Below are 24,407 nucleotides of genomic sequence, written 5' to 3'. Positions count from 1 at the left end.
CCTATAATCCCAGCACTTTGGGAGGCCGAGGCAGGCGGATCACGAGGTCAGGAGATCGAGACCATCCTGGCTAACACGGTGAAACCCCGTCTCTACTAAAAATACAAAAAAATTAGCCAGGCGTGGTGGCAGGCACCTGTAGTCCCAGCTACTCGGGAGGCTGAGGCAGGAGAATGGCGTGAACCCGGGAGGCAGAGCTTGCAGTGAGCCGAGATCGCGCCACTGCACTCCAGCCTGGGCGATAGAGCGAGACTCCATCTCAAAAAAAAAAAAGAAGAGAAAATACTCCCTGGGTTGTGCTGGGGATTAAAAGATAAGCTAATGCCCAAGAAGCTGCTCTGGAAAGTCTGGAGTGCAGCCCTCGGGTGAGTTAAGCATGGCCCCAGCGGGAGACGGGATGTGGGGGAGCTGTAAGCAGCAAAGAGCATTCCAGGCAGCCAGGTCACAGTTTCAAAACACACACACACAGAAAACAAGTCTGCCTGGTGCCTGGCATTGCCTTTGGGCTGATGGGAAATGTGTGTTCCACCCTCCAGCCTAGCAGGGCACCTGCTGCCGCTCTCCCGAGGCTGTCCGCTCCTCATGGGGATGGTGAATCCGGTCCCATGGGGTTGTGGTTTCAGCGAGATGATGCCTTAAAGCTCTTAGCAGGGCTTGCACTCCACAAATAGTGGCTGTTGTTCCCAACTTCACAGTGTCCCTGGGGAAGCCACCCATGGTCACTCGCTGCCCGAACCTGCCTCCTGGCTTGTCCCTGCCCACCTCTTCAGAGGGCATCTTCTAGGTTGGTCGGGAATTTGGATGGCATGGTCATTGCTAATGTGCCCGCTGGGATGGAGCACTTCCTCCTGTGAGCCCAGGGGACCCGCCTGTCCCTGGAGCTTGGGGCAAGGAGGGAACAGTGACACCAGGAAGGTTGGGCCACAGCCAGGGGCCAGAGTCAGTTCAGGGAGTGGTCCTTGGCCCTCAAGGCTCCTCCAGGGACTGCTCAGGAGTGATGGTGCCCTGGAGTTTGCCCCAACTTCCCTGGCCACCCCGGAAGGTGCACGGCTACTCTAGGCCTCTAGGCTGGGCTGATGGGTTTCTCCAGGACACAAGTACCATTAAAGCCACCCTCTCCTCAGCTTGTCAGGCTGCACATGTGGGACAGGCTGTGCTCACAACCCCCTCACCTGCTCTGCCCTCCATCAGGAGGAGCCAGTGGAACCTTCGGAAGCTCCCGGCATCTCAGCAGGCCTCAGAGTCGTCCTGGGGCAGCTCTGGCTCTCCCGACTGGAGGTCCATCTGGGCTTGCCCGCTCTCTCTTGGCCTGGGACAGGAGGGCCTGGGGTCAGGAATTGGAAGTGGGGAGGCTGGGGCCGTGGACTCTGAGGCCCCACACCTAGCCAAGGAGATGACCGCACAGCTGGCTGCCCTGAGTGGTCAGAGGTGGAGGGTGGGGAGCTGCTCTCTCCATTGGCAGAAGGTCCTAGGGACTGTCTGCTGAAGGCCTGGCTGTCCCTCCCTCTCCCTACCCACCCCTTAGCCCGGGCATTGTTTGGGCTCCCTTGGGGCCAGCAGGCTGCCTAGGCCCCAGAGGCATCAAGTTCATGCCCTGGAAGAAGCCAGCCTGCCTGAGCCTGGGCCAGGGTCCCATGAGGACAGGTGTCCCTGCCTGCCAGTGGGCTGGAGGGGCTGAATTCCCAGCAGGACCCTACTGTGCAGGGGTGTCCTCCGTCCTGGTGCTGGGCTGAGTCCTCAAATGCATCCTCCTGGGTGCCTTTGAGATGGGTGTTCCCATTATCCCGCCTTCGAGACGAAGATCCTGAGACCTGGAAACGTTGGTGGCTTGCCACGCGCCAGAGCCGAGAGCCCCTCCTGCACGCCTTCCCCTGTGCTGGCCCTGGCTGCATGCATCTGTGTTGCCTGCACAGACATTTTGCAGGGTGCCCTAGCGATTCCAGCTGACAGCACAGAGCCTCAAACAGACACATGGAGGGGCTGCCCCAGGACCCAGGCCGCCAGGATGCAGCCAACCTCAATCCTCATCCTTCCCCACCAGCCGGAGCCAGAGGCGCCGCCTCCTACTAAGGCCATGTCTGAACTGGCAGAATCCTTACAGCCTATCTTGCTTATAGACTAGAGAGCCAGGGCTATGGTGACCACAGTGTGGGCTCATTGACAGCGATTATGGGATGGGGAGCAGATGGTCAGAAAACCTCCCCACACCCGGCTCGGCCGATCAGCCTTACGGAGCCCCGCCCTAGGCCACCAGCCTCCAGAGGCCACTCAGCCCAGTGTGGAGTCACCGAGTCTGTGTCCTGGGAGAGGGAATATGTTGTCACCAGCATTGGATGCAGAGGATGAGGAGGCAGCTGATTCCTTAGCACGACCAATCTTTTTCTAGGTTTCCTCTCACCGCTTGGGGCCAACAGTACAGAGCATGAGTTCGGTACCCCAAGCCTGAGCAGTGGGTCTACACTGATGCCAGGAAGGACCCGTACCATGCTTCCGGGGTCCCCCAACCAGCATGGCCTTCTCAGCCTGCATTATGTATGGGTTAGAGGCAAATGCTTCATTTTTCTGCACAATGTACATGTTCCTTAATAAGCAAAGTGTGGGTGATTTCTAAAAGGATTTAAATGGCCCTCATTAACCACGTCCTGCTGAGCTTGCTGGGTAAGCCCTTTGAGGTACCTGATGTATTGCAGGGAGAAGAGAAAGGAAAAAGGATTTTTTTCAGAAATGCCTGTAAAGTAAATGGAGACTAGACACCGTCCAGCTTCAAGAAGGCTCAGGACTTTCAACAAAGGGAGCATCCCTGACCTGAGAGCTGTCCCCATCCTCTCTGGAAGCATAAAGAACAGTGATCACTGGCTAATCGCATTGTCTCTCGTCCCCTGCAGGCAAACTGTCCTTGGAAGAATTCATCAAAGGTGCCAAGAGCGACCCCTCCATTGTCCGCCTGCTGCAGTGCGACCCCAGCAGTGCCAGTCAGTTCTGAGCGAGCGGCCCCTGGACAGTTGCAGAGAAACACAGGCTTGTCGTGCCGTTTAAGCTTTGCTTGCAAAAGTGGATGCCCCGCAGTTGTTCCTGCTCTCCCGGGCCCTGGGCCTGGGGTATGCGTAGCACCTGCCCGGCCCAGTGGCTACGCCTCCCCCTCCACCTGACCAATGCGACATTCCTCCCCTCACGCCCGGCCCGGTCCCTTCCAGGGCAACTCCCAGGGATGTGGTGACATGCAGGGTTCAAATGTTCTTAGTTCCAGGCACCTCCCGGCTCACGGGGAGCTCAGAGGTCCACGCCGAGGAGACCAGGCAGGACCTCCTGAGGCTGCGCCCCGGCCGGCCCATGCATTTTGTGATCCCAAGTGACTCTGTGGGAAGGGTGGGGACGAGGCGTCGGGAGGGTAGACAGGGAGCCCCTCCCGTGCATGGCTGCCCCCCCGTTCATTTTCTCCACCACAGCCGCTTGCATGTATAGATACTGTGGTCCCCTTTCTTTTAATATATAAGTTATGTATGGTGAAGTGAAGTGTATTGTGTAGGTCCTGTATTTAATGCCTCTGACTGCCTTTGAAGCGCAGCCCCCTGTGGCCCGCGACCCCCTGAGCCTGGCTGTCGTGTGGTATTTATGCTCTCTTTGTCTGCCTGTTTCTAAGGAAATGCATGTGTGCCCTGAGCTGTGATGATCCTCCCGTCCGTGTCGCGAGCACAGGCATTTGTGTCTGATCTGTCCTCCCTGTTGATTGGTCTGGCATTTCTGGTATTAAAATGATAAAATAAATGGCATTTTCTGAGTTTTGTGTCTGCCCGCGGGAGCCCCCATTCCTCAGGCTGTGGCCCCTGCATGCTCCAGGCAAGGTGGGTCTGCTGCGTGCCGCCGCTGTTGGTAAACCCAGCCCCTCATGTGTCCCTCCAGCTGTCCCTGCGTTTATAAATCTTGCACAGCCTGTTCTTCGATATCTGCCTAATGCCAAGAAATATTCGTGGAAATAAACGATGACTGTTCTTGGCAGATCTGACTGTCAGGCTTCTGCCTCCCCCGAGCCCTTCCCTCTCCTTCTCCTTCCACAGTTTCAGGCCGTAGGAAAGCCACGTTCCAAGAGAGGACAGGCATGGCCAAGGGCGCGGTCAGGCTGGCCCCAGAGGTGGCAGGCCTGGTTCTCCATCCAGCCTTCGCCGCTGCTGTCTGTGCTTCTGGTCCCAGCAGCAGAAGGCCCAGCTGAAGAAGTGGGGGTTGGTCTCGCCTGCCAAGGGATCCAAAGGCAGCATCGCTGGGGATCCCCAGGCATCAGCTTGTTTTTTTTTTTGTTGTTTTGTTTTGTTTTGTTTTAAGAGAGAGTGTCTCTCTATGTTGCCCAGGCTGGCCTCAACCTCCTGGGCTCCAGCAACCTTTTCGCATCAGCCTCCTGAGTAGCTGGGACCTCGGGTGAACAGCACTGCGCCTCCTAATCACAGTCAGCTTTTCACCTCAGACTTGTGTCCCTGGGGTGCCCACAACTGCTGTCGTGGTTCTGGGCAGTATAGCTGACATGGGAGCATCAAGAGGCAGGGAGAGAAGCCTCTGTCCTCCCACTGATGGACAGGAAAACCCTCCAGAATCCACCCACCACCCCGTCCCCACCAGCCCCACATCTCATGGCTGAAACCATGGCCCGTGTTCGCAAGATGACCATGTGATGGCCACGGCTGGCTTAGGTTGGTCAAGATGGCCCTTGGCCAAGGAGGCATCCACCTCCCCCAGAGGGCATAGGGTTGGGAAGGGGTGAGTGGAATGGAGGTTCTATTACCAGGAGGGGCACTACGGCGTCTGCCCACCTGCCTGCTGCTGTCAGCTCCTCTGTGCCTCAGTGTCTTCACTGTAGGGGATGGGGGGAGCTGGGTGGCTCAACATCACATGTGGAAAGCACACGGCTTGGAGCCTGCCTCCCAGCAGGCCTTCAGCAACAGCAGCTCTTTTGTTGATTTTAGTCATTTTAATATTTTTTAAGACTCCATGTCTCTTTTAATAGAAATGGTGAGTCTGTTTGCCAAGTGCCTTCTGAGTCAATGGCACTGCTAGAGCTATTTCATAGTAAAACTCCCCACGCACCCAGAGCCACCAAGCCTTGATGGGGGAACCAGGTGGGGTGCAGAGACAGAGGCCAGGTACCCTGGGCAGATCTAGCTTGCTACAAAGAGGCAAGACGGTGCCTTTGGCAACACTGCCTCACCTGGAAGAATAGCCAGTGAACGGCTTGAATTTTATAAACATTTAACTGGGACTGGCAAAGGTTAAATCAAGAGTGCTTGTGTGGGGAGGGCTCACTTATGATGGGGACAGAGTCCAATGGACACAGATGGGAGTGACCACTACATTAGTCAGGGTTCTCCAGGAACAGAACTGATAGGAGACATGCATGGATGGGAGGGGTGGGTGGGTGGGTGGATGGATGGATGGATGGATGGGTGGGTGGGTGGGTGGATGGATGGATGAATGAGTGGGTGAGGGGATGGGTGGGTGAATGGATGGGTGGATGCATAGACAGGTGGATGCATGGATGGGTGGATGGATGGCTGGTGGATGGGTTGGTGAATAGATGGGTGGGTGGGTGGGTGGGTGGATGGATGGGTAGGTGGTTGGGTGGGTGAGTGGATGGGTGGGTGGGTGGATGGATGGATGGGTGGATGGGTGGATGGATGGATGAATGGGTGGATGGATGGATGGGTGGATGGGTGGATGGGTGGATGGGTGGATGGATGGGTGGGTGGGTGGGTGGATGGATGGGTGGATGGATGAGTGGATGGGTGGATGGATGGGTGAGTGGATGGGTGGGTGGGTGGATGGATAGGTGGGTGGGTGGGTGGATGGGTGGGTGGATGGGTGGATGGGTGGGTGGGTGGATGGATGGGTGGGTGGATGGGTGGGTGGATGGATGGTTGGATGGATGGGTGGGTGAATGGTTGGGTGGGCAGGTGGATGCATGGATGGGTGGGCGGGTGGGTGGGTGGATGGATGGATGGGTGAATGGGTAGGTGAATGGATGGTTAGATAGATGGATTTATCATAAGGAATTGGCTTATACGTGATTATGGAGGCTGAGAGGTCCCAAAGAGATAAGCAGCCCTGTCCCCCATAGACAGAGGTCAGCAAGCTGGGGACCCAGGAGAGCTAATGGTGTAGTTCCAGTCTGAATCTTAAGGGAGAAGGAGGCCAATGTCCCAGCTCAAGACTGTGAGGCAAAGAACAAATTCTCAGGCTTTTGTCCTATTCAGGCCTTCAGCCAAGTGGATGAGGCCCCCCACAATGGGGAGGGTGATCTGCTTTACCCCACCTGGTTCCCCCATTGGTCACCAGTTCCAATGTCAAACTCATCCAAAAGCACCCTCACAGGCACACCCAGAATAATCAGTTTGCCCAAATGTCTGGGTACCCCATGGCCCAGTCACGTTGACACATAAATTTAACCATTTACAACCACCTCTGCTCAGATGTGGAGGAGGTAGATATGGGGGTCCTAGTGGACCCTGCCCTACAAGGAGCTCACAGAAGCCAGTATGATTTGTCTGGGAGTCCAGTGCTCTCTGGGAAGGCAGGGAATTGAACCCCAAAGATGGTGTCCCTGTGCCAAGAAGCCCAGCCTATCAGAGGGGGAAAGAACCCAGAAGTGAACCCAGAACTGTCGTCCATGCCACCCACCCAGGAGGAGGCCTCCTCAGTCTCTTTCTTTGTCCGGGATCAGGCTCTTTCAGGGCGGGTTGTTAGAAAGTGTCTCCACCTGTCCCTCCCTGGTAATTTGCAGTACTGGCCCTGGGCCTGCTTCCTCTTCCTACAACCCCATCCTTCTGCAAGCTTCTCTCTTGTCCTGACTTCTCCTTGCCCCAGGGGATCCCAGACCCTTTGCCATCCTGCACGGGCACTCTAAGTTGTTAAAGTTCCTTGGGAGTTGCATGCAAGTGTCCCTTATCCTACAGACAGATAGAAGATCTAATCATGTACCTGCCTAAGCAAGGCTTATGTGTGTGGACTCAACAGAAACTCTGGAAAATGGCTCCGGTGGCTCCATGGTCCCATCCACCAGCTGTTCTGACACTCACTGCATGGTGTCCCATGCTCACTGAATAAACACAGGGTAATGGGAACAACTCCTGCGTCAGGAAAATGTTTAGACTCGAAGGAGGGAAGCCCTGGAGTGTGGAGGGGTGGGTGGCAGTACGGGGTGTTAGTCCTGAGACAGTTCATCTAGTCAGGCCACGATTAACCCCTAGTAGGGCAAGACTGTCACCTCCCTTACTCTGAACCTTAGGCCTTAATTAATACAGCCCCAGGCATTTTCTGCTTGGGTAGACTGGCCTCCCATGTGGGAACCGGCATTGAGCTAGCAAAACATTAGCTCCCATTTATCAAGGGTTTCCACGGACAGACACTGTTTAAAACGTTAAATGTCTAATTTAACCCTCCCATCAACCCTGCAATGTGGTATCACTACCACATTACACAGATGGATAATCCTGGTTTAAGAGAAGTTAAGTAACTAGCCCGAAATCCTTAGCAAGAAGTGGCAGAATCAGGAACTGAAAGAAGGATCAGCTCCCAAGTCCGAGGTGCATCTTCTCCCGATTACAGAAAGGTCTTCCAGTAGCTGGGCTGGAGCCGGGTCCGTGTTTCCTTGCCAGCGGCCTCCTTCAGGGCCCCTGGTGTCTAGAGAAATGAAGGAGTTTCTCCCTGGGTCCCTGAACAAGACTTAAACGCACTGCATTTGTGGCACCCAGGCCTGGCTCCCTCCCCACCCCATGCCAGGTCACGCCCTAGTGGAGAAGGGGGCGCACCTCCCCACCACTGCCTGAGGGGCGCCCTCCAGAGTGGCCCGTCTCTCAGGGCGGGGCACTGGACTCCGGATGGAACCCTCCCCTCCCTGCCGGGCTTAGGCAGGTACGTCGTTAGATCTTCTATCTGCCTCTTGAGATCACGGGTGCGCCTGAGCACGGACCCAAAACGGGGGTCCACTTAGGATCACAGCCCCCCAAGAGGAGACAGAACCCACAGGACCTTCAGGCTTCTGAGAGGGACATCTTGGGCCCAGGAAAAGGTATTTAGAAAAACAGGAGTTCGGCCTTGGGTTCACCCGTGACGTGACCTTCCCCTAGCCGCCTTGCCCTGGGCTGGGCGCCGCTATGAATCAAGCCCACACGCCCGGGGAGCTGCCAGCCAGCGGGAGCCTCGGCCGACGGGGAACAGACTCCGGCTTGGGGCGGCCTGGCAGCCCTGAAAGGAACAAGAGGAAAATGGAGCTGTGGGGCAGGGGCGGGGCTCGGCTGCAGAGGCGAGTGGTCCCGTGCTAGTCCCACCTGTCACCAGCCACCCACCCTGCCGCTCTGACCCCGCCACGGCGGCGCAATGGCCTGGTGCCCGCTGGTCCTGGGCTCCGGCTCCGGGTCGGCAGCGATGTCTCGCGGCCCAGAGCGGGGTGGGGTAGTGCAGGGCCGGGCCTGGGGCCAAGGTCAGTTTCCTTCAAGCTGGGCACGCCCTCTCCTTGGCTTGGGGCTCCCTTACTGTGGCCTGGGAAGAGGTCTCAGAGGAGACGGGGTGATGCTGGAGACGCGGTGGCGAAGGAGCACTGCGGACCTGGGCCCCAGGGGGCAGCTGTTTATCCAGCAAACACCTCCCCAGGGCCAGCGTGGGGCATGGCACAGCACGGCACCGCCTGCCGGGGCGCAGGAGCTGCGAGGGCGGGTACAGCCTGGCTGGGGCAGGAGGCTGGGGAGGGTGGGAGGGAGCTCGGGAGGAGGGGAGGCTGAGGCCAGCGGGGGCGGAGCGGCAGCCCCTGGAGGGCAGAGTGGGGCTCCCGGCCGCCTCAGCTCCTCTGGCTTTTCCCAGCGGCCTGTGGGACTGCACCGTGGGGCCCCGACCTGAAGGGGCCACCTACCTTCTGCAGTTCACGGGAAGGCAGACCCCGGCCCGCCCTGGAGCCACCTGCCTACGGCCTCTTCCAGTGGCAGCCAGGCCCTCGGGGCTCAAACGGGCTCATCCACTAGGTGTGTGTGTGTGTGTGTGTCTGTGTGTGTGTCTTGGGTGTGTGTGTGGCTGGGGCATGTGGTCTTACTGTGCGCTGTGGATGTGTGTGGTGTGTTTGGGTGTGTGGGGATGGTGTGGGGATGGTGTGACTTTTTGTGCGTGAAATGGATGTGTGTGGTGTGTTTGCATGTGTGGTGATGTGTGGGGGATGGTGTGACTGTGTGTGTGCGATGTGTATGTGTGTGGTGTGTTTGCGTGTGTGGTGGTGTGTGGGGCATGGTGTGACTTTGTGTGATGTGGATGTGTGTGGTGTGTTTGCGTGTATGGTGGTGTGTGGGGCTTGGTGTAACTGTGTGTGCATGTGTGTGATGTGGATGTGTGTGGTGTGTCTGTGTGTGTCATGGTGTGTGGGGCATGGTGTGACTGTGTACTGTGTGTGTGTGTGCTGTGGATGTGTGTGGTGTGTACTGTGTGTGTGTGTGATGTGAATGTGTGTGGTGGTGTGTGCTGTGTGTGTGTGTGGCATTGTGTGTGCTGTGGATGTGTGTGGTGGTGTGTACTGTGCTGACTGTGTGTGTGTGTGTGTGGCATTGCGTGTGCTGTGGTGGACCTGGGTCCACAGGTGGGTGGCTTCTAGGGTGCCACATAAGGCTGTTGAGTGGCAGCCCTGGCAGCTCAATCCAGGAGGGTCAGGTGGGGCGCCTGGCTCCTTGGCCTGAGAGGCTGGGCCTGGGCTCTGGGCACCCTGCTCCCCTTCCTGGCCCACCTGGGCCCACGGTGGCCTCCCTCCACGCTGAGCTTCCCTGCACCAGGCCTGTCCTAGGCCTCCATGTCTCCTCCTCCAGAGGTCGCCTTTGGTGACCTCATCAAATTACTCTGGTAGTCTCCACCCTGAAGCCCTGCGAGGCTGCTCAGGGACAAGTGGGGATGAATGAATGAAGGGAGGGTCAGCAGGTGGCTCTGCCCCATCTTCACGCAGCTGGAACCGCACGAGCGTGTGCCCTGGACACACACTGAGACCCAGGCCAAGTCCCAGCTCCACCTCGAATGAGCCGCCTGGCACTGGACAAGCGCTGTGTCTTCACCTGTAAACCATGTGGTCAGGGAACTAGTGGCAGCGGGAGGTGCTGCAGGGCCTTGGGGGGAATGGCAAGGGTCCTCAGGGGCAGGACCTGACCCCCAGGTTCCTGGGGGCCTCTGGAGGTGGGGGCCCCAGGGTTAGGGTCAGGCACCCTTGCAGGGATGGCAGAGCATGGAGCCGTGTGTGCGGGTGTCTTGTGGGGTGTGTGTGAGGCTAGGACATGTGGTCTTACTGTGTGCTGTGGATGTGTATGGTGTGTTTGCATGTGTGGTGGTGTGTGGGGGATGGGGAGGGCGGCACAGGCGGCCTCAGGTGGGCTCTGCCTCTGGCTCAGGGACAGGTGCCAGGCACCAGCCCCACAGGAGGGGTGGCGGGGGGAGATCTGCCCTCCGCCCACTCAGCCTATCATGGGGGGTAGTCAGGGGAGGCCGGGTGGGGTCACCAGTCACTGGTGGGCACGGGGGGGATTGGGAACACGTCAGAGGGGATTGGGGCCACTGCGGAGACGGGCAGGGGGACAGCCAGGACCAAGGCTGCAGGGCCCCACCAGCTGTACACAGGGCTGGTTCTACAACCTGGGGCAGGGGTGCAGGGGCTGGGCTGGGGGCTTCACCTGGGGGGCCTCAGGAAGTGTTTTGGGGGTCAGGGGAGTGGTCTGGTCGGGGACAGGGCTGCCTGGTGCCCCTCCCTCAAAGCCCCCGGGACCCTGGAGTGGCTGAGTCGGGAGCTCTGGATAGAGGCCACGCTCCAGTCTCACAGCCCTGTGGCTGTCAAGGGCCCCCTGTGACAGTCGAGCTGTCAGTGTTTGCCCGGTGGTCGAGTGACTTGACCACCTTTTCCCGGCCCCGACTGCGCTGCCACCGCGGGGTGCTGCTGCCCCCTGGTGTCCATAGCCGGGAGGGCCATCCAGGGCTTGGATGTGCTGGTCCCAGGTGTGCCTGCTTTCGAGAAAAGCTTTCTGTCCTGGGTGGCATTTGATGACAGAGGAGGATGCTGAAGCCCAGAGGAGCCCCTGACTTGTGGTGGGTCAAACGGCACACAAAAGCTGAGGCCAGGCTCCCGGTACCCAGGACCAGAGGCCTTATTGCTAGATAGGAATGCCAGATACAATACAGGACACCCAGTTACACTTGAATTTCAGATCAAGAAGAAGCAATTTTACAGCTGACATATGTCCCATGCAGTATCTTATATTTGTGCTAAATCTGGCAACCCTCCTTGAGAAGCCAGGGAGTGGGGCCTGCACAGCCCTGGGGCGGGTGAGAAGCTGGAAGGGCCAGGCCTCCTGACAGGCACCCCCAGGGCCAGGTGCATGACCCTCCTGGTGGAACCACCCAGGCCCAGACTGACCCTCACCCAGCATGGCACCAGGTCTCCTCCCCTGCGGAGCCACCCCCGAGCTGGCCCAGCCTGGAGACCCCCGCTCCCAAGCTCACAAGCTCACAGGCCTGAGCTCCACCTAGGTAACCCCTGGCCAGTGGCAGAGCACACCTGGACACAGCCCTCTCTAGCCTGGAGTCAGCGCTGCACGTGGATAAAATTCTCCTAACTCTCAACAGCAGCAAGAATTCCGGAGGCGCTTCCACTCCGTGCCCTGCATTCAGGCCTTCACCAATCCTCCCTTGTAGCAGCCCTGCCGGGGGGGCACCAGCTCAACCCCCACTCAGAAGGAGGCGGCCGTGGGGACCCCTGTGCCTAGTGAGGCGTAGGGCCTGGGTCTGGCTAGTGCCTAGTGAGGTGTGGGGCCTGGATCTGGCTAGTGCCTAGTGAGGTATGGGGCCTGGGTCCAGCTGCGTCTGTCCAGCTCCAGCCGAAGCCGAAGCCGCAGCAGCAATGCAGGGCCAGGTGCCACCCTCTGTGGTATTCCGGAGTCATGGGTGCTCGGGGCTGCCTCTGCCACCCTGGCAGGGAATAGGATTGGCAGAGAGCAGGGGCCAGGAGCATGTTGCCCTTGGTGAGAGAAGGATGCCGCGTTCTAGTCATGGTCATTGTTCAGCAAGAGCCCAGGAGCAGAAGCTGGCTGGCGAGGCAGGGCCCTGAGGACTCCCAGGCCCTCCTAACTCACGGACTCGCCTTGGACGAGTCACTTGGCTTCTCTGGGCTTCATCCCATCTGTAAAAAACAAGAACTGGGAGAACTCAGCAAAGCCTTCGCTTCACATGATGTCCTACCTTGAAACCCGATGGGTGAGATTGGATGAGGCAGAGAGGGCAGAGCCCCCTACTTGCCCCACTCATCCCCAGGCACTGAGGCTTCTCGGGACTCCCTGGTGGGGACAGAGCCCAATTTGAAATGGGTTGACTCTTGCCTTCAGGGGCAGTTTTCCAGCCGGGCCCAGAGACGGTGCAAAGCAAACCCCCAGATCCAGCATGGGGGAGGGCCCATGTCAAAGAGGGTACAGGGTGACAGCCAGAAAAGCCCCTAAAGCGGAGGGGGCTAGCCAGCCACTTCGAGTCACTTAGGAAAATCTAGTAAGGAGGGAACTTGCGAAGAGATGTGTGGTCCCAGTAGAAGAGGTCACTGCTGGGGGTGTGACAAGCACATGACTTCACAAGACAAGACGAGTGAGGCCCGGGTAGGGGCAGGCCCCACCCACAAGAAAATGCAAAGTGGGCGTCAGCCAGGGCTCAAGAGGGCTGCAGGGGGCACACGTGGCTTGCTCTGCCCGCTGGCTTCTGGCCTGCCCTTGGTTGCTGCAGACTATCTGTGAGGGGCAGTGCCTGGCCCTGACACTGTCGGGGAGGGAGGGGTTGACCACCTGCTGATGTGCCAGGAATGTTCTCATCTTTGGCTTCTGATGGATCTGCTGGCTTCATCGGCCTCATGAGCTGGGTTGGCATGAGCCAGCCCTCCTGGACCCTGCAAAGGTGAGGACCAGGTCGTGAGCAGCTCTACCATGTCCCCCTGAGCCAGTCCACTGCCCAAGCCACCCTCCAGCTGCTTAACAGCATGTTCCCAGGGTAGGGAAACACCGAATGAATGCTGGGGTCATCTGACCTGGCTTGCATGCTGCCTCACTATCTGCATGACTTGAGTTCATCTCTGAGTTTATGTCTTCACATGAGAAGCCTATTTTACAATCCTCGTAAAGTCAGTAATACATTCCAATGTCAAAAGTGCAGTGTGGAGCCAGTCCCCACTCTTGGCCCAGGCCTCTGGTTCTTCTGCCTAGAGGCAACCTCTGTTACCCGTTTCTTACAAGCTCTTCCAGAAATATGCCATGCATATGCAAGTATGTATGTACACACACAGTTTGTTGGGGTTTGATTTTGCTTTTTACACACATAGTAGCATACTACACAGTGCCCCTTGCTTTGCTATCCTCACTGAATCTAGCTTGGAGCTTGTTCCTTATCAGTACTGATGAATCTGCTTCATTCCTTAACCACTGTATATCCCGTTCCATTGACAATTTCATCAGTACCTGCTTGTATACAAGAGATTGTTTACAAATGATGCCACTATGAATAATCTTAGAAGAGTATCATCAGAGAAATTCTTAGAACTGCTGGGTCAAAGATAATGTGGGTTATTGATATTGTCAAGTTCCCTCCAAAGAGACTGTTCCTCTAATTTACTTTTCCGCCCAGTGGGTGAGCACACCTGCTCACCCCGCGAGCTGGGGAACTCTTGTCTTTGCCAATCTGATAGGTGAGAAATAGATTCTCATAGTTTTACTGTGTGTTTCCTTTGGTTGACAAATGTCTTCATGTTCAAAAAGTTTACTGTCGGCTGGGCGTGGTGGCTCATGCTTATAATCCCTGCACTTTGGGAGGCGGAGACGGGTGGATCACTTGAGACCAGGAGTTCAAGACCAGCCTGGCCAACATGGTGAAACCGTCTCTACTACAAATACAAAAATTAGCCCGGTGTGGTGGCATGCAACTGTAGTCCTAGCTACTCAGGGGGCTGAGGCAGAAGAATCGTTTGAACCCGGGAGGCAGAGGTTACAGTGAGCTGAGATGGTGCCACTGCATTCCAGCCTGGGTGAGAGTGAGACTCTGCCTACCAAAAAAAATAAAAGTTTACTGTGAGCCAAGTTTACGTCTTGCCCACTTTCTATTGAACTGTTATTGATTTGTTGGAGTTTTTAATATGAAGAAAATTAGTCCTTTTCACGGGCATTGTAGCCCTGTTTGTTCCTTGCCTTTTGACTTTGTTTCCAGTAGGTTTATGGTCTAATCTGTTATATTTAAAACTTTCATTTATCTGGAATGTATTTTGGAGCAGGAGTTGGGGATACTTTTATGTCTTCCAGATGGTTCTCCAGTTGCTCTAACACTACCCCATCCCCAGAGTCTGGGGAAAGTGGTCAGAGGACAATAATGAGTATTTTTAAGAAGCACCGTAAGTGATTCTAATGCACTCTGGCTGCCTTTACCTTTGCCCAATAGCTCAGTTCCCCTGAATCCCCTCTCACGGGGGCCAGCACGCCAGGAAGAAATTCACAAGTGGTCTTGGTGGAGCTGTATTCACTTCAAGTCACGAGTCTAGAAACGCCCAGTATCTGTGCACAACCAGACAGCACCATCTTTAAAAATGACGTGGAGATACCCAAATGCAAAGTAGGACTTAAGCCTCCTGGAGGACGGTGCCTGGTGTTGACACAGCCCCGGCTACCGTCTGGCTGTCCTCGTTCTCTGGTCTCTCCTGCCAAATTCGCCTGCCTGCTCCCATGTACAAGGGCCAAGGAAGATCACTTGATCAAGCCTGGCCACATCATTTCACAGACCCAAGTCTGGCTTTGTTGGGGCCTGTAAGTGGCTGCGCCAAGCTGTGGTCAGAAGCGAGGTTTCAGGGGCTGCTCACGTGTAGCACGGGATTACCTGCGGCTGTTTCTGTCCCCATTGGCACTACTGACGGTTGTTGGATTATATTTTCCCTAACTGGCTGAAAGAGCATTGTTTCCAAAGCCTTAGTCGATTTTGAGTGGAATACCCCCCTTTTCAGTCCAAGCTCAGCACTGCCACTAAGCGATCTCGGGAATTTCTTTTTTAAGATGGAAGATCTAATTTACCAAGATTCTAGGCTTGGTGTCTAGCTCAAATTTCTTGGCACACAGTACATACTCAGTGCCAACTCTCTTAACATAGTGGGTCCCGGATCCCAGGGAACTGCCCTTGTTGGGGAGCTCAGTTACCCAAACACACCAGCATCCTACTTCTCAGGCTCCTGGAAGGCAGGGCTGTGGACTACAGCACTCCTTCCCGCCCTCCCCCTCCAGTCAGAACCAACCTCTACGGCTCCTGAAAAAATCTTTCATGTTTTGGCAACCCTGGCCCAGGGAGAGCAGAGGTGGTGATAAGCCAAGCCCTGAGCTAACTCGGCAGCTACGAGGTAACTATGGCCACAGGAGGGCTCCTGTCTTCTCTGGACTCAGGGCTCAAGGGAAGGTGGTGCTTTTGAGAAAGGCAGGAAGTCACTCTCTTCAGCTTTGGTAAATGGGTAACAGCATCGGCTTGACCTTCTAACCCCGGAAGGAGCCACAGCCTTCCTCCCTACACATTTGCTCTCTTCCTGTCCCCCTCATGAAGCTGGTGGGGACTCCAAGATGCTCCCACTGCCCAGTAGCTCTGACGTGTCCTTCCCTCCTCCTGCAGCTCTAGCATTACCCATAAGACATTGCCACAATGGGGGTTAAGGAGCATGAGAGCCTGCCACGCTTTGGGGGAGAGTGGGGGTACACGTTGAGTAAGGGAACACACAAGGCCAGTGATCACAGTCAGACAAGATGGTGAAGATACACAACATGGTGGGGACTTGCTGTTGCTGAATTTATTAAAATAAGCTGACTGCCAAATGTTGTACCATATACATTCCTAACTTCTGACGGGTGTGAAGGTGGGAGGGGATACGGATGGTCTCTGCAGGCCAGGCTCAAAGGGCCTCCCACACCTTCCCTGGGCACTGGCCTGGACAGGACAGGTCCATCAGACTTAAGTAGGTCCCACCAACCGAGGCTCTGGACACGGAGTTCGCAGCCAACTCTGGACATGTGGGGTGGGCTGAGCAGATGTGCACCGTCCACACAGGAGGATGGGGCTTCCGTCTCACCTGTCCTCCTACCTGTGTGTGGGTGGACCCACTCATTGTTCTCTGAGAATCAGAGCGAGCTATACGGGACTCATGAACTGTCTGGAATGAACACACCATAAAAACGTCCCAATGCCTAATTATTTCAAGATACTTTATTTTAAAAACAGGTCACAACACTAAGCTTTTGGCCCATTCTGCCATTGTACAAGCTACAAACGCTTGTTCAGCAGCTGAGGGGCACTCTTGAGTAGCGTGTCTGAAAAGTGAATAAAAATCCATATAAAACAAATATTCAAATAGTTTCCATAGGAACACAGATAAGTGTGACCCATATCCTAGTCCTCCATATGGCTGCAACATGGCGACCCTACTCTTACAAAGACATTTCAAAACTAGCAGTAATTAAGTTACACGGTCCCCCCAAATCCCTTAATTCAAGCTAAACTTGCAGTTAACAGCTACCAGAGTGATATCTACACATTAATACTAGCTGAAGCACAGGCTGCTCTGTGGCGTTTCATCCCACTCTCCCGGGCACAAGACACAGGCAGGGTGCTGGCATCCTGTTCCTCTACTTCGGGTGGGAAGTCGGGGTTCTGGAATTGCTGCATGAGTTGCCTGAGAAAGAAAAAGTGGCATATTAAAAACCCTGACTCACTCCTAACTGGGCATGAGAGTATTTACTTCCCGTCAGGAAACAATTCAATGTATTTTTTTTTTTCTGAGACAGGGTCTTTCTCTGTTACCCAGGCTGGAATACAATGGTGCTATCACAGCTCACTGCAGCCTCAACCTCCCAGGCTCAAGCAATCCTCTCACCTTAGCCTCCCAAGTAGCTGGGACTACAGGCGCCCACTACCATCGCCAACTAATTTTTTCATTTTTTGTAGAGACAGGGTCTCACTATGTTGCCCAGGCTTGAACTCCTGGGTTCAAGTGATCCTTCTGCCTTGGCCTCCCGAAGTGTTGTGATTTCAGGTGTGAGCCGGCACACCCGGCCAATTCAATGTATTTCTAAAGCAAGCGTTTCTTCAGTCACCGTTTCAGTAATAAGGAAACCACAAGACACACGGCACGAACTTAAATGTATTCCAGTTACATAGAAATACCCTCATCAGTCTTTTCTACAACTTTTCTTAGGAAAAATATCCACTTGTCTTGCCTAAGATTAAATACAATTTCTTATTCTTCTAGACAAGAAGCACATATCCAAGAAGGTGCCTATTCTTGGCAGCACCACCAACATGCATGGCTTACTTACCACGCAGGCCCTGACATCACATAGTAGATCGTCGGCCTCTGGAAGCCATTGAACGTAGAGGCAGCAGCAACAGTGTAAGCGCCCATGTTTTCAAAGAGCATCCAATCACCCACATGCATTTCGGGCAGGTCACAGCGCTCAACAATCCGATCGAGGCCATCACATGTTGGTCCCCATATGCTGGATGAATAATACTTCTCATCTGGTTTAGGTCTCTATATAAAGAGACAGACAGAGGGAGTACTACTTAATTATACGTGTTGTGACCAGTCCTCTTAATTGTTTTATACAGTATGCTCAGAAATTACCTTTTGCAGAAGGGGCTTTACATGTGCGTGATCATACAGTATGCAATTAAATGATCCATAGACGCCATCATTCACATAATACATAAAGGTCTGTTCACTCGACTCGTCTTCATCTAGAAAGGCAGATCAACAATCTTAATGCCTTTTTGCATCAGCTTTCAGTATAAGTGAAGTGACCCGTCCTTATACATACCATCGGAGCCGGTCTGCTCCTTTAATACCATCTTCTTGGCGATGATATTAACTGCAAGTGTGAAAGCTGATGCAACATAGTATCTGCCGGGCTCAGCTATGATTCTCACGCCAGAGTCTGATGGAAAATATTTGTCCAATGCTGGGTTGATTACGCTGGTGATCTAAGAGAGTAAAACAGAAAAGAAAGAGCAGCCTTCATTGTGGGAAATTCACATGGGGGAGTAACATCACAGGGCCTTGTGACATGACATCATGAGACCAGCATCAACAGACAGGTTTATCATTAAGTAACAAAAGCAAAAAAACATCAACATCTCCTTGAAAACCAGGCTGCACATCCCAGGTGGCTCGTTTTCATTCCCCTCCAGGCGCCCTATCTCCTTTAGGATGTTATGGGTATGATTTTTATCAAAGAACAGTACGCAACTAATTACTACCTAGGAAGGCATCAAGATGTCAATACATTTTAACAAATACGTGCCAACAGGATAAAAATCCTATCTGCCTACGTCATGATTTTAACAAACCATGTGGATGTATCTTATAAATTTAAGCACCAATATAATGGCTTAACTTCCTAAGTGACTAAACATTTTACGTATTTTAAGGAGAGGAAGCATAGGTCTAGCAAAGCACATTTGGGGTGATGATGTGCTACAGTCAGCATATTCTCCAGGAAGCCCACAGCAACATGTTTTTTCTTTTTTTTTTTTTTTGAGACAGGGTCTCACTCTGTAGCCCAGGCTGAGTGCAGTGGCATGATCATGGCTCACTGCAGCCTCAACCTCCTGGGCTCAAGTGATCCTCCCACCTCAGCCTTCCAAGTAGCTGGGATTACAGGTGCCCGCCACCACAGCAGGCTAATTTTAAAATTTTTTTGTAGAGATGGGGTCTCACTGTATTGCCCAGACCGGTCTCAAACTCCTGGGCTCAAGTGATCCTACCACCTTGGCCTCCCAAAGTGCTGTATTACAGGTGTGAGCCATGATTTCCAATGTAACCAATTACCAAGCCTTCTGGGAAAGCTGATTCACACTTTAGAAAACCAAATGGTATCAAGTGCAATGTTAGACAGCACAAAGAAATCACTCAAAATATCACACCAAGACACTTCAGCCCATTGTGGTATTAGTTAAGACACTTAAATTTTGAAATATTCCAAAAAGGAGTTTATTAAAACAGCTACTGAGTATTACAGTTTTGTTCTAAATTACCTCTTCAAATTTAAGCTTCACATCCTCAGATCCAGGAAAGCCACCGCCAATATCAAGCAGATACATGCTGAAACCAACCTCAGCCTAGAATCAAGAAAATAAGTCAGCCAGATCCACAGCTAATAACAAAAATGTATGCAGCAGATAGGTTGAAACCCATGTGATACAGAACCAACTGCCATAAAAAGTTAACTCTAGAATTAAGACTAGTTATTGTCAGTTGTGTCCTGCCCTTCCCTAACAGGGTCACGCATACTCACCCCCATGTCAAAAACACAGCGGGCATCAGAGATTGCCTGCACGAAGGTCTCAGGATCGGTACAGCCGCTTCCTACATGGAAGCTGGGGTAAAATAGAGACGAGACAGTGTGTCTTAGTATCTCTTAAAATAATAGCAAACACTAGGAGAAAGCCTGTAAAACTCAAACTGTTCAATGTCTTGACCTCTAGCTATCCCACCAAGATCTCACCTCACACCAACAACATCGATATTTAGCTCTTTCGCCCGTTCCAAAAGGAGCCTGCTGGTTCTGAGCGTGGCACCGAATTTAACACTGAGACGACAGACTGCTTTGGAATCATCAGTGGCAATCCGCAAAACCAACCTACAAGCAAGGAAAGTGCAGCAAATGTCTCATGAGAGATGTTCACTTACAGCCACGATTAAAATAAAAACAATCCTGTTCTAAATACTGTCGCTGATATATTCTGTAGTTTGAGTCCCAGGCTTCATGACTCAATAGGGGGTTTCAACTACTTTCTACTAAAGTATAGAAATATAATAATCAGAAATTTAAGTTTGTTTGATAAGAATCCACATATCTTATGCTCCCGATCTTGCCCTTAGATGGGGGAATAACTCACTTTGCTTTTGGATGTGCTCTGGCAACTTTCATCAACTCAACTTCACTATCAAAAGTCATCATCTGGACTCCATTATTAGCAGCATACTTAATTTGAGATACTTGTTTACAAGGATTTGCATAGATAATCCTCTCTGGAGGCACCCCCAGACTCTGCACCAACTGTATTTCAGTCTGAAAAAGAAGAGTGGTGTCATGCTATCCATATGTGGCTTAACAGGTGGAACAAACAGAAAAGCATGGGAAGTTGTCATGTGCTCCCCCCTGCCCCATTTGCCTTTAGTGAGCATTTATTGCCCAAAAAACACAACTTGTATCTGCCCTGTGGGGAACACCAGGACCATTTTATACAACTGCTTTTGAGTCCTGCTGCTATCACTTACCTTGCTAGCACAGTCAAATCCCGTCCCGACAGCAGCAAGCGTCTTCACAATGGCTTTGCTATCATTACATTTGACTGCATAAAAGGGGGTGACACGAGGGACAGCTTTTAACCACCTCAGATGTTTCTTTAAAATGTCTCCCAGGTCTGCCACATAGAAGGCATCCTTATCATCCTGAAACAAGAGTGGTCACAGGTGACTCACTAGCAGCCTCACCACACACACCAACAGCCAGCGACCTTCTTTCCCATCAGTCACAATGAATCCTGCTCTTTTGAGTCTAGCCACTGATATGAATATCACCATTATCACATTAGTTTACCACCAGTGAATTAATTTCTCCATTCCATAACAAGACATGTAAGCCTCACTGCTCTTCCTTAGACCTTGCCAAAGTTTTCCACTTGCCTGGCACTCTCAGCTGCACTGCCAGCATGGGCCTCATATACTTACAGAAGAAGAAACTTCATTAATTTTTTGGTCCAGAATGTCCTTGGCAGTAAAACCTTCATCGAGGAAGTGGCAGTCAAACTCTTCATTACCAAAGTTATTCATGATTTCTTGATGTTCCTCTGAAATGCAACAAAATGCAAATAGAGTGGAGAAATTCACTCAGAAGCCTTAGCAATACAATTCTTAAGATTAACCTGCAACATAAATGTAAACTGAATACTTACATGGAAAACTAAGAGATGGAACTGAAAGTAATATTTCCAGCTTCTCACAAAGGCAACTCTCCAGGAATTCCAAATCCCTCTGCGTGTGTCCTTGGAGCAGCAGTGACAATCTGAGAAATAAAATAGGGAATTTGCTGTCTACCTTAGGAACACATCAAGTTGAAGATGGGGCACTGGCCGAGCACACGCAGAGCTAATCATGCCCCGGATATGAACCACTCACTGGCCTGGTCATCCTAATCATTACTAGGCATAAGGCACATGATTCCATAAACCTTGGCAGTATAAGGACACCACAAAAAATACCAGGTTTTTCCAAGGCAGCACACTAAGCATTTCAAATATTTGTACCAAAAAAATCTAGCATGCCAAGTTTCAGAAGCTTATCTGCACTTAGCTCACTGATATGGAAAAAAGTCTTATAATGGTCTGATTTATTTCAGAGCAGTTTCAGTTCCTTAGAAACTTCAAATAGCATTATAGACTTTGTTATTTTTTTTGAGACAGAGTCTCACGCTGTCACCCAGGCTGGAGTGCAGTGGTGCAATCTTGGCTCACTGCAACCTCTGCCTCCCGGGTTCAAGCGATTCTCCTGCCTCAGCCTCCCCAGTAGCTGGGATTACAGGTGCCTGCCACCACGCCCGGCTAATTTTTGTGTTTTTAGTAGAGACAGGGTTTCACCACGTTGTCCAGGCGGGTCTCAAACTCCTGACCTCAGGTGATCCAGCCACCTGGGTCTTCCAAAGTGCTGGGATTACATTATAGCCTTTATACACAGCCGTACAAACATCTTGCTATTTCCTACTTCCACTAAGTCTTAGAACGATTTTTACTGACCAACAGGCATCATGGAAATGTCTTGAGCATTTGAGATTTTACGAGTTAATTTTCATGTATTAGCTGGGTATATACTTCTTAAAAACTGTAATCTTCAAGTCAACTTATCACACTGTATTACAGTTGCTGTTACCTGATCAGAATTCAGTATTTTTTTTTTCAGACAGTGTTTTACTCTTGTTGCCCAGGCTGGAGTGCAATGGCGTGATCTCAGCTTACCTCAACCTCCACCTCCTGAGTTCAAGCGATTCTCCTGCCTCAGTCTCCCGAGTAGCTGGGATTACCGGCATGTGCCACCACACCCGGGGCCTGGCTAATTTTATATTTTTAGTGGAGATGGGGTTTCTCCATGTTAGTCAGGCTGGTCTCCAACTCCTGACCTCAGGTGATCCGCCTGCCTCAGCCTCCCAAAGTGTTGGGATTACAGGCGTGAGCCACCGCGCCCGGCTAGAACTCAGTATTCTTAAACCAGCGTTGCCTACCAAGTTTAGCAATTCCGGGAATGCCAACTGTCCTTACAGTCACTCTCGTATTTGCTTAGCTATGAGAATAATTTGGGGCTAACTTCACCAATAAGAAAAATAAGCAAGAACATCACTCTAGCAACAATAAAAGCCACTGTATTTTGCTTTCATCAAATGTGGCACCTTGTGAACCAGCTTTCTTAAAATTATTTATTTTAACCTTTAAAAATTTCTGCCAGGTAGAGAGCTTTCTTCTTTTCCACTGTGCAACCCACTTCAGTGCCAGCAGCCTACGGGCACAGAGGCCAGGCAATGGTTCGGGGACACAGTTTGCTCTGGCATGGGGTACTATGACAGGCCCAGGGTGACGGGCCTGTCATAAATCCAAACCCATGCATAGAATTTGCTTTAAAGCTCTATCTATTGTGACTACTTGGCATTGTCAACCTCCGAAGTTGCCTAAATCACCCCTCGGAGAAGGGAAGAGAGTAACAACGCTAGCAAAACCATTTTTGTTACAGACATGGTTATATATTTTTGTTTATATGAAGAATATTTACAATTTAATAATAAATAGGCTCATGCAGTCACTGACTGGGTCATTTAAGGCCTTATTAAATATTTTTAAGGCAATGTTCAGGCCTAAACTTGGAAAGTTTTGATTTCTTTTTAATACGCCAACACTTTTTTGCTTTTCTGTATCTTTTAAAGCGTTACTTAAGTAACTTACTTGAATATATTTTACTGAAGAAGACCTTTTGGTCCTTCTGTAACAGCTAAGTTATTTAAAATGGTGAATCAATTAGCACAAGACGGTAATGTTAGAAGAGATGGGGCTAATTCAAACAAACTTTGAAAAAAATTTCACAAGTCAATTAAAGTCTGCCCAATTTTATGTTTAAACAAAGTCAGCCAACACATTCTTTGTCCTCCCCAGACATTCCTGAGAGGTTCTGCCTTTTACACTTTCACCAATTATTTCGACTTCGCAAACAGCACAATCAGCCTTTTCTGCAAACGTTAGGGCTGTCTCCCCTGTGTACGTCCGTTCATCTGAGCCAAGCTTTTCCGAAATCACCGAGTCATTCACAGTCCTTAAATAAACACCTCTAAGTCATGGCCGAGCATCTAATACCACAGCTACTACAAGACTATCTTAGCTCTACCCACTCTCGCGGGTTTCCAAACTGGTGTCATCTGCTCTGTAGACACAGCGAAAATAAAAACTGGAAGGAAACTGAAGGCGCCAAGGCCGGGGCCCGCTCGTTTGTACCAAGGCGAGCCCGGGCTCTGCGCCCCTGCACCTGCTGCGCGGCCGCCAGGGCCTCCCCAACGGCTCCCCGGCCAGCGCGCGGCCGCCGACGGGTTGGGAAAGGGGCCGGCGCGGGGACGCGGGGTCTCCGGGTGGGTCTCCCCTAGGCCCCTCAAGCCCCGAGCTGTGAAGACGGGGTCAGGACGAGGCACCCGGATCACCCTTATCCAGCCGCGGGAGATCCCCGGGCCGGGAGGAAGCGGCGCCTCAAGGTCGTGGCCCGCTCGGCGACCACGTGTCTCCGCAGGCCGGCGAGGCGCGCCGCACACGTGCCGGGGGCCCGGGGCCCGCTGCCCGCCCCGGCTCCCGCCCTCGCTCCCTCCCTTCCTCCGCGGCCGGGGAGTCCCTCACCTCAGAGCGCCCAAGCGCCGCGGGCCAGCCCCATGGGGAAGCGCAGACGCCGGAGCCTGAGTCGCAGCCGCAGGAGCGCTCGGCCGCCCCCGCCGCGCCCGTCAGCGCCTGGCTCCCGCCCGCCGGAGACGCCGGCCCGAGGTGGCGCCGGAGCTGCTGGCAGAGGGGCGGCGGGCGGCGGCGGCGGCGGCTACAGGAGGGACTGACAAAGCCCCACAGCGCGCCGCTCCCTACTTATAGCGCCGGAGGGTCGCCATGGAGACGCACCAGCTCAAACCAGCCACGATCGGTTCCGGCCGGGACACCGCCGGGGGAGGGGCGGGGGCCCGGCGGTGGCCAACCCGGGCCCGCGCGGAGCTGGTGGGGCGCCGGAGAGCCGACGTCAGCGCAGCCGAGCACCGCCTGCCCCACGCGTGGCCCCCGCCCCCGGCTTCGCGCCCCGCCCTCCC

The 24,407-nt window shown here is 53.2% G+C and overlaps 2 protein-coding genes, 1 long non-coding RNA gene and 1 other non-coding gene across 4 annotated transcripts in view; 2 read left to right on the top strand and 2 right to left on the bottom strand.

Moving 5' to 3' along the window:
* Window positions 1-3,996, top strand: part of HPCAL1 (hippocalcin like 1) — a gene marked incomplete at its 5' end in the record, with an annotated part of 30,700 nt that extends 26,704 nt beyond the window's left edge. Inside the window, 1 exon segment of the mRNA NM_001133153.1 lies at window positions 2,886-3,996. Within this exon segment, the coding sequence (NP_001126625.1) occupies window positions 2,886-2,983 (98 nt within the window). The 3' untranslated portion in view covers window positions 2,984-3,996.
* A 3,913-nt stretch (window positions 3,997-7,909) lies between these two features.
* Window positions 7,910-17,532, top strand: LOC129057570 (uncharacterized). The gene is made up of 2 exons (XR_008522216.2): window positions 7,910-8,050; window positions 17,288-17,532. It is a non-coding gene; the product is annotated as an uncharacterized LOC129057570 (long non-coding RNA).
* On the bottom strand, window positions 16,231-24,386 carry ODC1 (ornithine decarboxylase 1). The gene is made up of 12 exons (XM_002812296.6): window positions 23,959-24,386; window positions 20,995-21,104; window positions 20,771-20,889; window positions 20,318-20,491; window positions 19,936-20,108; window positions 19,542-19,676; window positions 19,332-19,413; window positions 19,072-19,155; window positions 17,856-18,018; window positions 17,663-17,775; window positions 17,355-17,569; window positions 16,231-16,711 (listed from the first exon to the last, which is right to left on the bottom strand). Exons 3-12 carry the CDS (start codon window positions 20,870-20,872, stop codon window positions 16,567-16,569), a joined length of 1,386 nt encoding a protein of 461 aa, XP_002812342.1. The 5' UTR covers window positions 20,873-20,889; window positions 20,995-21,104; window positions 23,959-24,386; the 3' UTR covers window positions 16,231-16,566.
* On the bottom strand, window positions 22,556-22,691 carry LOC112132184 (small nucleolar RNA SNORA42/SNORA80 family). The gene has a single exon (XR_002913992.1). It is a non-coding gene; the product is annotated as a small nucleolar RNA SNORA42/SNORA80 family (small nucleolar RNA).
* Window positions 24,387-24,407: the final 21 nt, after the last annotated feature.

This window comes from Pongo abelii, chromosome 12, assembly GCF_028885655.2.
Source record: "Pongo abelii isolate AG06213 chromosome 12, NHGRI_mPonAbe1-v2.0_pri, whole genome shotgun sequence".
NCBI lineage: Eukaryota > Metazoa > Chordata > Mammalia > Primates > Hominidae > Pongo > Pongo abelii.
This window is presented reverse-complemented; position numbering and strand designations above follow the sequence as displayed.